The sequence below is a fragment of the Festucalex cinctus genome, chromosome 3 (genome assembly GCF_051991245.1).
Source record: "Festucalex cinctus isolate MCC-2025b chromosome 3, RoL_Fcin_1.0, whole genome shotgun sequence".
Taxonomy (NCBI): domain Eukaryota; kingdom Metazoa; phylum Chordata; class Actinopteri; order Syngnathiformes; family Syngnathidae; genus Festucalex; species Festucalex cinctus.
In genome coordinates, this window is record NC_135413.1 from 32598482 (window position 1) to 32612825 (window position 14344).

Below are 14344 nucleotides of genomic sequence, written 5' to 3' on the forward strand. Positions count from 1 at the left end.
CAACACACAATATAATAATAATAAGTAATAATAAGAAAAGTGGGTGAAAGCAGCGCTAGTGTGTTTGCCGGCGAAAACAAACTTTTTAAATAAAGATAAAAAAAATAAAAAAAAAATAAAATAACGAGAAACGCTACACTTTTTTTCTCCCGCAAATCACCACTTTTTTTGTAAACAGACAACGTTATTATACACAAAAATGTAAAGCTCGTATTTTGCATTTTGAAATCACCACAGATGCTTCCTGCTTATGACAACTACGTCACGCGACCCCTGTCCAATCACGGTGGGCTCCCTCCAAGCCCGCTGACAACAGCACGTGACGTCACTTGCCAACTTACACGGTACTTTTTTTCTCCCGCAAACGCCAAATGAAAACCACCACTTTTGTTTGTCAACAGGCAACGTTATTAATACATAAAAAATAAAAAGAAGGAGAAGCCAGCGGATATTTTGAAATCGCCACAGGTACTTCCTGTTTATGACAACGACGTCACGCGGCCCCTGTCCAATCACGGCGGGGCCTCCGAGCCGGCTTGCAACAGCGCGTGACGTCACTTGCCAACATGGCGGCGGACTGGAATCGAGGTATTTGTTTTGACACGTCCGAGTTGTGCCCAAAAGAACCACGTTCACGACACACAACCCTGTTTTTAAGTTTCGTTTTACGATTATTTCCATTTGTAAAAAGTAGCTACACGGTTGCCACGTAGTTAGCCGCAACGTAAAGATTCGATCGACGAGTTTCTTCCCCCATCTGACGACGTGCACGTTGTGCTTTGTTTTTTTTTGACGGAACAATTGTCCTTAACTAAAAACATATGACAGCCAACGTGGTCGTAACTAATCTCGTGTGGTTCAAAACAATTAACTACTGTGTCACAAAAAGGTGTAACGTCACGTCACGTGTTTTGTCCCGGCAGGTCATGGGTCGGTGCAGGACATGCTGGACGCCGAAAACAAGCGCCTGGCAGACAACTTGGCCAGCAAAGTTTCTCGACTCAAATCTGTAAGTACATCAAGTGTGCCATTTTTTTTTTTAAACATCACAAATGGGTGGTCACGTTCTACTCAAATCAGACTAACCGTATATTATACTTTACAACAAAATGACTCAATATTAAAAAATAGTGTTCCGAATAATGGTTCTTATGATGGGTTGGTGACATATGCGACGCAATCTGAGGCGTAATTAGTCAACCTTACAAAAAACAATAATAGTCGTGAGTGCAATGTAGCTCAATGTAATGGAGTAAAAGTAGCGTGAGCAAAAATACTCAAGCATTAAAACTAGAGGCCAGTTTAATGTTAATTCTTTAAAAAAAAAAAAATTGAATAAAATCTGTAAATATTAAAGGGAATTAAATTATTTGCTCCATTTTTTCTCAATGGAGAGCCAGAAGCTCAATTGTAACTAAAAATAAATAAGAAATAAATAAATAAATAAACTAATCAATCATAATCAAACATAATCAATTTATGTTTGTATTTTTCTGTGCAGTTTTTGACACGAGTTAAAAATATATTTTAATACAAAAATTCAAAAATAATCCAAAAATATAGACAGATTATTAAAAAGAATCTTTAGTGAATAACTACAGCGGAGAAATATTTGCCCTCCACATATAACGACAAATAAAAATTTTCAGCACAATCTTGACAGTACCTAATGCATTGTCCATTCATGTTCATAATAGTGCAATATCGCCACCTACTGATATTGTCTACAAACTGCAAGGAAACCAGTCAAAGCAAGACAAAAAAATTGTCCAAAGGGGGCGCTCCTTTCTATATATTAAATAATAATAATAATAATATAGTTACACGATTATTGGCCACAATTTTAATCACATTTAAAAAGTAATCTTTCTACTGTTTGATGACATCACCTGTGCTGAGGAAGAAGGTAACGACCAATAACAGCTCACCTGCTTTCTGGGTTTGGTCAGTAAACTGAGTCATGAGAGGTCGTTACCTACTTCCTCAGCACAGGTGATGTCATCATCAGTCGACAGCAAGTAGAAAAATGACTTTTTAAAGGTATTAATTGTATATGAAAAATGATGAAGTTATCACATTAATTATAGACAAAATATTCACTTTTTACTGCTGAAAGTGGCTCAATGAGTCAAGTATCCATTTAATGAAGATTTAACTATGTGTCGCCCCCTGGTGGTTGGATGACTTGTTGGTTGAGAAAGTGCTAAACAAGATATCAGCAGAGGTTGCTTTTTAAATGTAAAAAAAAAATAATAATCACTGAGGTTCATATAATTATGGCTACCAGAATTGTGATCATGACTGATTGATTGATTGTCTGTCTAGTAGTAAGTTAAATGTTGGCTGCCATTTTAAGTGTTGTGGAAACTTTTCCGACAGCTGGCGTACGACATTGATAGAGAGGCCGAGGATCAAAACGACTATTTGGACGGCATGGTGAGTTGAAACATATTGAGAAAAAAAAAAAACTGTTTTTCTGACTATTTTTGGGGGGAACTTTGTTTTTTTTTTTCGTTTTTTTTTTCTGTTATTAAAAAAAAATAAAAATATTCAAAAAGACAAGGAAGAAATTATTCAGAAAAACAGGAGGAAAAATTCATCAGAAAAACAAGAGAAAAATATTATTACAAAAAAATTTAAAAAATTTATTTTTGTGTTTTTGGGATTTTTTCCCCCCCTGTTTAGGAATATTTTTGGGGAATATTTTTTCTTTTTTTTTTTTTTAATATAAATATTTTTTTTCTCCAGTTTTTCTGAATCAGTTTTTACCTGTTTTTTTTTTAACATTTTTTTATGCCAGAAAAAAAAAATTCAGTAAAACAGAAAAAAAAATATTCAGAAAAACAGAAAAATAATAATAATAAAAAATACTCAAAAAAGCTCCCAAAAAAATTTAGTCATTTTTTTTTTTTTTTTAACTCAAGTGAATGCTATACGCTTCCGTCGAAACATGATGTCGCTGACATCAGCGCATTGTTGCCAGGACAACAACTTCATGAGCACGACGGGCCTGCTGGGCGGCAGCGTCAAGCGCTTCTCCACCATGCTGCGCTCGGGACGCGACAACCGCCGCATCATTTGCGTGGTCACCGTCGGCCTGGTGGTCTTCTTCTTCCTGCTCTACTACGCCGTCAACAGGATGCAACACTGAAAATGCAAGGCGAGAAGCGATCTGTAGGGGGCGGCAAAGAACCAAAAGACTTCCTTTTTTTTTAAATGTTCATCGAGATCTAAGAACATCTCTGGAAGAAATGTGGTTTATTTTTTTTGGTTAAAATTGGAATGGTTGTGTACAGTTTCTTAATGATATTGCGGTCAAAGATAGTTTATAAAAGACATATAGTGACATATTATTATGTAAATGTTCCTGTTAATCCTGATACTGCCAGATTTATTGCTATACATATTTATTTTTCTTAGATTTTTTTGTTGATACATTTCTTGTCACACATCTTTTCAATTCCATTCCAATTTTGTGTTGACTTATATTTGACTAAAAATAAATAGTTTTCAATACTGATTTTTTTTTTTTTTTTTTTTTTTTTAAATGTATGGTATTTATTAGGAATGTTACAATGCAATCGATATCGCAATAAATCGTGATACTTTTGTCTCCCCGGGCCACTAGGGGGAGTACCTCATAAAAGTTGCGGGGAAATGGACGCAAGTCTTCAGGCGAAGAACACTCAAGCTTAGTTTTATTATTTATTTTTAAATATTTTATTATTTTACTTACATAAATATATTTCTATATTGTATTTATATTACATTTATATTTATTTGTATTTTTATTATATGAATTATTTACTGTATTTAATTTTTATTATTTTATATTATTATGATTATTATTTTATTAGTTTTATCATAAATTATCGTGGATTTATTACCTGAGCAATATATAGGTGACAACCCCTAGTAATTATACATTTTCCCAATATGATTATGTAAACAAGTTTGATAACCTGTTGTGTGAAGTTACCTTATTTTTAAAAAGTGTCAAATACCTATATTGTATTGACATAATTTACATAATTTGTACCAAAAAAATACAATTTTGTAAAAAAAAATAAAAATAAATAAAAATAAATTAGGAAGATGTCTTTGTCAAAGTTTAGTTTCAGAATACATGTAAATAAGAGTAAGAACGTAAACTGTGACGTAGTCGTTCGGGAAACGATGTACACCCTTCGGTTGCGCTCGGCTTTTTCCGGCGACTCATTGTTGAGAGGAGTTGGTGGATAAGCAAACCGCGGAGGGAGGCCATTTCTCTCTCCGGCGACATTCGCCATTGTTTCGAAGCCAACTTTAGTCATTTTTGTTTTACCGGTAAATTAGCTGACGTCGTTTCTGAGTGGTACCCGAGTGCCTGCTCGGCGTTCCCCGTGGCTCTTCGGTTCAATTCGGCTCCCGTCGTGGTCTTCCGCCGGAAAAATGGACGAAGCGGAGTCGGCGACGAAGGCGCTCGGGCTGGAGGAGCCTCGCCGGCGGGCGGGCTCGGATACCGAGTCGGAGGCCGAAGTCAACACGATGGCGGTGATGGCGGCGCCGGGAAACATCGAAATGGGAGCCGAAGCCATGCCGAACCCGGACGACGCCGAGTCGGCTTTTGCAGGCAAGTCGGCGAGCAGCTGCGAGCTAGCAAAGCAAGCAAATAAACAGGCCGCAACCTCACGCCGCCGAGTGGCGCTAAAAATCAAAAGTTGAACAATTTCCTGGATATTCACGCCACTTTTCTTAAACAATTCGACGCATCACAGAAAAACAGATTACTAAATTTTAATTGTGAGTTGTTTTTTTTTCTTAATCGTTGTCAGTGAATAAAAGCGTTTACACGCAACCTAAGCAAATTGTATTAGTGTCACCAGACACCGTTTACTTTTCCGCGTATTTAACTAAGACGCTAATTATTACGCCGTAAAATAGTTTTGAGTTTAGGAGTGGACTTATTTTTGATGTCTCGTGATTTTTACTATTCATCGGCGTGCCTAGTAAACGGATTCAATCAACAACTTCCTACTTTTTGCTCCAACCAAACTCTCTTTTACTTATTTGGTCAATTGTCACTTTGCAGTAACTTTGTCTCCTGGAATCCTCAAACAACGACACAGAGCTTGATTATTTTCAATATTTTGTGATCTCTGCAGTTCATCGGCGAAATTAGTAAAAGAGTTTAATCAAGATTTACGTGATTTTCTGTTGTGTAGCCAACCCACGCTTCTCTAAAAGTCGCCGAATTGAACTCCATTGAACCAATCTGTAATTTCAACATTTCAGCAACTGTGTAACATGAAATCCCCAAATACTAAGAAGGAGTTGATTCATTTTTATATTTCGTTGCACCTAGTTGCAGAAAAATGACCTCAACACAAATCAATATCACACTCGTTTTTTTTTTTACAGTACATCTTTTTCATTTTAATTCAGTTTTATGAATTAGTACGACATTACTGTTTTAGTGACTAAAAGATGCAGCTATATTTCCATTAGTTTAACATTTGTTCCCCCCCCCACATTTGTATGTAAACTTAATTTAAAAAAAAGTTGTTTTTTTTTAACATTTTTTTTATTGCACATTTTATTGTACATTTAGAACAGATATGAAATTTGCGATTAATAGTGACTATTTAAGTATGTGATTAATTACGATTAAAAAAAATGTAATCGTCTGACACTTCTCGTTTGAACTCCGTTCACTTTATAAATCAATAAATAAATACATCAAACTTTGCTTGACCAAACTGTTCCCACACTGCATGAATATATTTAATTTCAACTATAATTTCACGTATAATTGAATTGCTCCCATGAAAACAAGCATTGACGTATTAAAGCATTTTTGTGATTTCCGTAGTCTGGTGCTTTTGATGAAATGATCATTTTTCATGTGATGTACAGCGCAGTCGGCCCACTGACCCAGAACAACAACAACAACAACAACACAATTAGCTGCCGTGTGAATAACGATTGCGGGAATGTCGTCTTGCAGACGTGTCCACGGTGGCGGTGGAAGACGTCCAGGCCGCAGCGGACGACAACGTTTTCACCTCGCCCGTGGACGCGGTGGGAAATCTTCCCGAACATGTCTTGGTACGCTACAACAAACATCCAGTAGCTACATAGAAGTACCTGGTTTTTAAATATTGCGCATAAGTAATACTCATTTAGAACAAAAACTAAAACTAATGCTGAAACTAAAACTAAGCATTTATTAAAGAACTAAAACTAATAAAAACTAACAGAACCACCCTGAAAACTAATTAAAACTAACTAAAACTCAAACGAAATCAAAACTAACTCAAAAAAAAATGAATCAATCAAAACTATAATAACCCTGGTGTTCATTTGTGTTTTTGCGTGCACTAGAGCGGGCGGAGCCCCCTGGAGCTGGCCGAGGGTCTGAGCAGCCAGAAGACCACGCTCATCGTCGTCCGCGCCGACTCGGCCGTCGCGCGGCACGACGCGCTCAAGTCCACGGCCGCCATCACAAGCGGTACCAACACCACTGACCCGTATATATGACTGGATACCCGATTAGCCCATACGCGCCCGTGCCAGCCGTTGAAGTCATGGGGCGGCCATCTTGTTCTCCCATCTCTCTCAAGTACTACAAACACATTGACCTGTAAATATGACTGGATACCCGATTAGCCCATACGCGCCCGTGCGAGCCGTTGAAGTCACGGGGCGGCCATCTTGTTACTCCCACCTCGCGAACAGAATACTGCATAAACTCCATAGGCAGTTAAATGTACACGTTTCCTCCTGTAAACATCATTAACTCATTTACTCCCAATAACGTATAAATACGTTTTTTAATGTTCTAAGTGTCCCAAAGACGTATTTATACGTTTTGTTTTTTTGTTTTTTTTTATGCTAGAGCATACAGAAGGCTTTGATGCAGCCTCTCAACTGCAAAGAACGGTTGCAGAAATGGTAGTTATTACACAAACGGCCAGGAGGTGGCAGCAGAGCAAAGGAGATCAACCAGGGCCATGTCGAAAAAAAAAAGCTAAATTTCTTACAATTTTAAATAGATTTGTGAAAACTGATGAAACTTAGCTCTCTTCTAATGCTAATTGCTGCAAAACGGAAACAGATAGAAACATACAGTACTTTTTTTTTTTTTCCCCTGATGAAAGAAGAGACTTTAATCTTTCTTTTGGTAGGTTCCCTGCTTTTATAGCAATTGAACACAATATTCTGTGGGCCTTGCAAAATCAGTCAAAATCCAGTAAAACAGCCGGGAGCGAACGGGACTGCGAAATGTGAAAATGGCGGCGAGTGAATGAGTTAAGCATATCATTTATTGATGTATTTAAGGCGAGCTGTAAAATGTCAACTAAGTACTATCTCAAATGTGATCCAATTTGGATACTGTGAATGTGTAGGATTGTAGGTCGAGAAACGTTTCTTGGGAGGAGCAATATGGCCGCCTCGCCACCTCAAAAAGTCTTGGCCGATCTGCTATCCAGTCGTGTATTCAGATCAGTGACGTGCATTTTTGTGTGTTTGTGTGTCTTTCTGCCTGTGTGTGATGAGCTCAGGCCTGGTGACTCCGCCCACCCCGCTGACTCCGCCCCAGGACAAGGAGCCCGCCTCCAAATACAACTGGGACCCGTCGGTGTACAACAACGAGCTGCCGGTCCGATGCCGCAACAGCAGCGGCGTCCTCTACAAAAACCGACTCGGCTCAGGTCAGCTGTTGGCGTGCGCCGCGACAACATTGCGGGATGGGGAAAACAACACAGTGGCGCAAGACGACATACTTTGTGGGGATGACACACAACATTCAGGGCACACATCACAAATGTTTTTTTTTTTTTTTTTATATCAAACACAACAAGGAAGTGTTACAGAGCATGTATACAACACTACGTTGTGGGTATTCTACCTCACGTGATGAGAACATTAAACAACATTGTGGGAAGACTACACAACAGCGTGGCTATATAACTCCACATTATGTGTATACAATACAAACATTTTGTGTAGCCACAATGTTGCGTAATAAATGCCATCACAATGGTGAAGTAGACCCACAATGTTGTGTAATTATGCTACAATACAAACACAACAGAATGTTGTGTAACAGTCCAAAATGTCATGTAAACAAATCATACATTATGTCATAAGAGACGCACAATATGGTATAATAGTTGCACATTATTGTGTAGTTAATTCACACATCATTGTGTATTGTACCCATAACGTGGTGTATTCATCCCACAATGTTGGTGAATGAAAACTAATGGTCTCGTGTAGTTTAGTATACCCACAATGTTGTGTAATAGTCACACAATATTGTAGAATAAATTCTCATACAATAGTGTAGAATGACCACTATTTTGTGTCATAATATCACAATGTTGTGTTGTTAACCCGCAATGTTGTCTTACATAACTGCAATCTTGTATTGCATAAGTACAAGCTTATGTTGTATATTAACAATGCTATGTTGCATATCCACACTGTTTTATATCCACACTGTTGTAGTATATCCACTGTCCACACTCGTATATCCACAGTGTTGTGTTGTATATATGCAATGGTGTTGTGCTGTATAGCACCAAAGTTGTATATCCACAGTGTTGTTGTTCATCTACACACAATGTTGTATGTCCGCAACGTTGTGTTGTATATCAGCAATGTTGTTGTGTATATACACGATGTTTTTATATCGACAATGCTGCATATCCACAATGTTGTGTTGTATATCTACAATATTGTACTGTATATCGACAATGTTGTTGTCGTATATCCACAATGTTGCATCATATATCCACAACGTTGTGTTGCATATAACCCCAATGTCGTGTAGTCAATTTGAATTTCATGAAGCATTCCAACCCACAATGTTGTGCGTGTTCAGGCGGTAAAGGTCGTTGCATCAAACACGATCAGCGGTGGCTGACGCCCACAGAGTTTGAAGGTCTGGCCGGTCGCGCCAACAGCAAAGACTGGAAGAGGAGCATCCGCTACGGGGGACGACCTCTGCTCTGTCTCATCCAGGTTGTCCGTCCGTCCGTCCGTCCACTTGCGGTCCGCAGGGTGGTCCCCGTCCTAACATTCTAATCTCGTGTGTGTCCGTCCAGGACCGCATCCTGAACCCTCACGCCGCCTCGTGCACGTGCGCGGCCTGCTGTGACGACGTGCTCTCGGTGAGTCGCCGACAAATGCCGTCGGACTCGCGCCGATTTCAGTCGATTCAGTTTGATTCACTTGCAAAAACGATGCACTATAATCAAAATATGATTCACGAGTTTGGGATTCCATCCAGCATGATTCACTTGAATTAAGGTTTGATTCATTCCAATTATGGTGTGACTCACCGCTCTCACGATTCAGTTTGAGTCACTTGCAAAACGATTCACACTAATCAGAATATGATTCACTTCAGTTGGGATTCAATCCCGTATGATTCACTTGAATTCAGGTTCGATTCATTCCAATTATGATGTGACTCACCGCTTTCACGATTTGGTTTGATTCACTTGCAAAACGATTCATTCTAATCAGAATTTGATTCTCTTTAGTTGGGATTCATTCCAGTATGATTCACCCTAAATAAGGTTGGATTCATTCCAATTACATTGCGACTAATTTCTATTACGATTTAAAACGATTCGATTCACTCTAATTACAAATTGATTCACTTCAGTTAGTATTCAATTCCAGCATGATTCACTATATAAATAAAGATGACTTGACTTGAATTAAGGTTCGATTCATTCCAATTTTGGTGCGAATCATCGCTATCATGATTCAGTTTCATTCACTTACAAAACTATTCACTCTAATCAGAATATGATTCACTTCAGTTGGGATTCAATGCCGTATGATTCATGCGATTTATTACACCTAATTAGATAACGATTCACTCCTCTTATTATGATTTGATCCAGTTGTGATTCGATTCACCCCTATTACAATTCAATACGAAACGATTCATTCAATTCCTCCACGATTTATGTCAATTCCGATTCTATGATACGATTGATTCTGCCCGCTGAAAAATTTTCCCTCAAATATTTCTGTTCGAAGGATGGCGACTCCCTGGAAGCCGAGAACATCACAATGGTGCGCTACATCTCATTTTCATTTTTGTTTTAATTACAAATCTCATTGGTTTGTGTGGCTGTACCTAATGTTCTGTCCGCTGTGATCAACTTCCTGTTGTGTTCAGAACGGTCCCGTGCGCCTCTTCGTCCCATACAAAAGAAGGCGGAAGGAGGCGGAGCCGCCCCCCGTTCCCGCCAAAAAGGACGAGCCCGTGAGCAAAAACATCACGCTGAGCCCGGGAACCACATGTGAGTCACGTGACCGATGTCAGCTCTGTGATTGGCCGATTTCTCACAATCAGATCTGGGCCCACAAAGATGTTTTTTATTTTGATTTTTTTAATGGTTCTCTTTCCCGCAGTCACGGTGTCGCCCATGGGTCAGATCACCCCGTCGGGCACGCTGACGTTCGAGCGCTCGCCCAGCAGCGACACGGCCGCCGCCGCCGCCATCATCTCGGACGCCTCGGTGCAGAGTGAAGTGTACGCGGACACAGCAGGTATGCGTATTAATCACCCCGCATGTTGCAGTCACAATATAAAAATCCCTCGACTCAATCCTGATTGAAACCGATACGAGTCGCTCCATAAACGACATCATTCACCATCATAAGAAAGTTCTCACGATTTGCCTCGTCTGTTCGCGTCCCCGCCAGTGTTGACGGCGTTACCGGCGTTGGCGCTGTGTCCCCAGGCCAAGATGGCGGTGGGGTCCCCCTCGGCCTCGCTGGTGGGCACCCTGGAGGTGGGGCCCGTGACGGGGGCCACCTTGGCGGTGGGGCCCCCGCTGTTGAGCAGCATCCCCAAGAACGCCTGGCAGGCCCTGGAGGAGACGGCCAACACCCTCATGAGCAACGTGCAGCAACTCAAAGCGTTGATCGAGCAGGCCAAGAGGGACAATAAGGCACACAAGGAGGTGAGGGGGACGCCCCACATCATTGGATAGTCACTCTTGACATGCCAAATACATCAGGATATTCACTCGTAACATACCCAACACCACAGGATAATCGTTTTCAAAACAACACCCAACACCACAGGATAATCATTCTCAACATGCCAAATACCACAGGATAATCGTTTTCAATCCAACACCACAGGATAATCACTCTTAACATGCCGGACACCACAGGATAATCGTTTTCAAAACAACACACAACACCGCAGGATAATCACTCTCAACATGTCAAATACCGCAGAATAATCGTTTTCAAATCAACACCCAACACCACAGGATGATCACTCTTAACATACCAAACACCACAGCATAATCGTTTTCAGTTCGACACCAAAGGATAATCAGTCTTAACATACCGAACACCGCAATCTAATCATTTTAAAAACAACACCCATCACCACAGGATAATCACTCTTAACATACAGAACACCACAGGATAATCGTTTTCAATCCAGCACCACAGGATAATCACTAGATACAAACCTTACCCCACAGGATAGTCACTTACAACACACCTCACACCACAAAATAATCACTCGGACCACACACTACAGGATAATCACTTCTGAAACATTCCACACCACAGAATAATCACTTTAACATACCAAACACCACAGGATAATCATTTTCAAAATAACCCCCAACACCACAGAATAATCGCTCTCAACATGTCAAATACCACAGGACAATCGTTTTCAATCCAGTATGACAGGATCATCACTAGATACAAACCTTTCACCACAGGATAGTCACAGCACACCTCACACCACAGAATAATCACTTGCGCCGCACACTACAGTATAAACACTTCTTCAACATTCCACACCACAGAATAATCACTGTTAACATACCGAACATCATATGATAATCATTTTCAAAACAACACTGCAGGATAATCACTCTCACCATGCCAAAAACCACAGAATAGTCATTTTTAAAACAACACCCAACACCACATGAAAATCACTCTTGACATACCAAACAACACAGGATAATCATTTTCAACCCAACACCGCAGAATAATCACTAGATACAAACCTTAGACTACAGGATAGTCACTTACAACACACGTCACTCCTCAGAATAATCACGCTTTACATTTGGCCTGATTATCTGTATGTGTGTACCCAGTTTAAGGGCACGGACATCATTGACTTGTGTTTCGTGTATGTGTGTGTGTGTTCAGTGTGCCGTCAGTCAGTCCTTCCAGAACCAGATAACATTCCAGACGCCGGACGACATGCAAGCCAAACGGAGCGCTGACATCCCCGAGGTCATCCTCAATGTAGGTTTTACAGTTAAACAAAACAAACAATAAACAGTGGACAAAAATATACTTTTCAAACCCAAAATGAAAAGTTGAAATGTTAGATGTGATGATCCACTGCCACAATTCAGAAACTGGCACTCCCCCGATTGGCAATTCTTCTGAACTGGTAAAAGACAACCGCTGTCCTACGAATCCATTTCTCGCCTTCTGATGTCCTTTCCTCGCCCACCCCGACTTCCCCAGCCGAGAAAGTGTTGCGGTCTGATGAGACCAAAGGGCTTGAAATAATTCAGCGTATGTTCTACAACAAACGACATCATGAATGTCTTGATTTTTTTTTTATGTTGCGATGCGAAATCGTCAAATCAGCCCACTTGTGTTTTCGTCTTTGCAGCAATGTGAGAACTGCGGCCGCATGGCCCTGAGCGAGTGCACGGGCTGCCGGAAAGTCAACTACTGCTCCACTTTCTGCCAGAGGAAGGTGAGTGAGTGAGTGAGGGAGTGAGTGAGTGAGTGAGTGAGTGAGTGAGTGAGTGAGTGAGTGAGTTAGTTGATTGAAGTTTGTTGAGTGAGTTAGTTTGTTGAGTGAGCTGAGTGAGGGGAGTTGAGTGACTGAGTGAGTTAGTTGAGTGAGGTGAGTTGGGTGAGTGACCGAGTTGAGTTAGTTTGTTGAGTGAGGCGAGTTGAGGGAGTTAGCTGAGTGATGTGAGTTGAGTGAGTGAGTGAGGTGAGTTAGTTAGTTGAGTTAGTTAGTTGAGTGAGTGAGTTGAGTGAATGACAGAGAGAGTGACCAATTGAGTGAGTTCGTTGAGTGAGTTAGCTGAGTGAGGTGAGTGGGTGACTGAGTTAATGAGTTAGTTGAGTGAGTTAGTTAGTTAGTTGAGTGAGTTAATTTGTTGAGTGAGTTAGCTGAGTGAGGTGAGTGAACGAGTTTATGAGTTAGTTGAGTAAGTGAGTTAGTTGAGTGAGGTGAGTTGGGTGAGTGACCGAGAGTGACCGAGTGAGTGAGTTAGTTGAGTTAGTTTGTTGAGTGAGGTGAGTTGAGTGAGTTAGCTGAGTGAAGTGAGTGATGTGAGTGAGTGAGTTGAGTGAGATAGCTGAGTGAGTGAGTGAGGTGAGTTGAGTGAGTGACAGAGAGAGTGACCAATTGAGGTAGTTAGTTGAGTGACTTAGGTATTGAGTGAGTTAGCTGAGTGAGGTGAGTGAGTGACCGACTTAATGAGTTAGTTGAGTGAGTAAGTTAGTTGAGGGAGTGACCGAGTGATTGGGGGAATTGAGTGAGTGAGTGGACTTTAATAATCCAGCTGCTAACCTGAGCTAATGTTGCTCTAACTCCCTGGCACCCACGTCATTCACCGTCCAGGCCCCGCCCTTTAAAGTCACACGTTCTTAAAGTCACAGATACTACAGTTGAGGCATGACGACCCAAAGTGCACCTCACATGATGCGCATTGTTTAATCATGCAAAATTCTTTTTTTTTTTTTTTTGCCAATTAATCGGTAAACAAATGAGTACATTTACCATATCTGGAATTTTTTCATCTTTTCACACTTGCAGGACTGGCGGGATCATCAGAACGCCTGCTGCCAATCAGGAGTGGGCGGGGCGATCGCGGAGGACGAGCCAATGGCGTCCATGGGCATGGACAAAGTTAAGTGAGAGGGCGTGGCTTGGCTGGACCCGCCCACTTGAATTCTCACTTCTCAAGACAAAAACTGATCATGAAGGAAATGACACGTGAAGAATATTTATGTGGAGACATTTCTCCACAAACTTGATCATCTTTATGTTTGCTCATTATTTTCTTAGGTTATTCGATATTTTTTTTATATTTTTTTTCTTTGACTTTTTTCTTGTCAAAATCATTTGGACTTATTTTCAGTGTCTGCAGCTTTGAGGATATAAAAGCTGTTTTTGTTGTTGTTGTTTGGTGCCAACATTAAAAAGGCACAAATATCAAATGATTTATTAAGACTTAGAAGTTGCTTATTAAATTGTCCATGCGTCCATAATTCATCTAACCCATTTATTATTCATTTCATTTTTAAAAAATATGTG

General features: G+C 40.4%; 2 protein-coding genes across 3 annotated transcripts; both read left to right on the forward strand.

The window, feature by feature from the left end:
- Positions 1-398: 398 nt before the first annotated feature.
- Positions 399-3520, forward strand: bet1l (Bet1 golgi vesicular membrane trafficking protein-like). The gene is made up of 4 exons (XM_077517733.1): positions 399-588; positions 924-1009; positions 2380-2436; positions 2984-3520. The coding sequence occupies exons 1-4, from the start codon at positions 567-569 to the stop codon at positions 3149-3151; spliced, it is 333 nt and encodes a 110-aa protein (XP_077373859.1). The 5' UTR covers positions 399-566; the 3' UTR covers positions 3152-3520.
- Positions 3521-4238: 718 nt separating this feature from the next.
- deaf1 (DEAF1 transcription factor) lies at positions 4239-14298 on the forward strand. 2 transcript variants are annotated; one of them, XR_013282936.1, is made up of 14 exons: positions 4239-4612; positions 5987-6087; positions 6364-6490; positions 7545-7694; positions 8870-9009; positions 9093-9158; positions 10042-10077; positions 10184-10307; positions 10420-10557; positions 10714-10973; positions 12202-12300; positions 12414-12579; positions 12680-12766; positions 13844-13897. XR_013282936.1 is itself a non-coding variant. In XM_077517735.1 (13 exons), exons 1-13 carry the CDS (start codon positions 4432-4434, stop codon positions 13943-13945), a joined length of 1611 nt encoding a protein of 536 aa, XP_077373861.1. In that variant the 5' UTR covers positions 4239-4431; the 3' UTR covers positions 13946-14298. The 2 variants fall into 2 exon arrangements, 1 of the variants encoding a protein (XP_077373861.1); XM_077517735.1 differs by lacking the exon at positions 12414-12579 and having other exon boundaries at positions 13844-14298.
- Positions 14299-14344: the final 46 nt, after the last annotated feature.

What these genes read in the sequence shown, in the direction of transcription:
- deaf1 (XM_077517735.1), top strand. Translation starts at nt 4,432, where the DNA reads ATGGACGAAGCGGAGTCGGCGACGAAGGCGCTCGGGCTGGAGGAGCCT. An exon ending in CACGGCCGCCATCACAAGCG is followed by an intron (nt 6,491 to 7,544) that starts GTACCAACACCA and finishes TGATGAGCTCAG; the next exon opens with GCCTGGTGACTCCGCCCACC. An exon ending in CAAAAACCGACTCGGCTCAG is followed by an intron (nt 7,695 to 8,869) that starts GTCAGCTGTTGG and finishes GTGCGTGTTCAG; the next exon opens with GCGGTAAAGGTCGTTGCATC.
- bet1l (XM_077517733.1), top strand. Translation starts at nt 567, where the DNA reads ATGGCGGCGGACTGGAATCGAG. An exon ending in GGCGGCGGACTGGAATCGAG is followed by an intron (nt 589 to 923) that starts GTATTTGTTTTG and finishes TTGTCCCGGCAG; the next exon opens with GTCATGGGTCGGTGCAGGAC. An exon ending in AAGTTTCTCGACTCAAATCT is followed by an intron (nt 1,010 to 2,379) that starts GTAAGTACATCA and finishes CTTTTCCGACAG; the next exon opens with CTGGCGTACGACATTGATAG.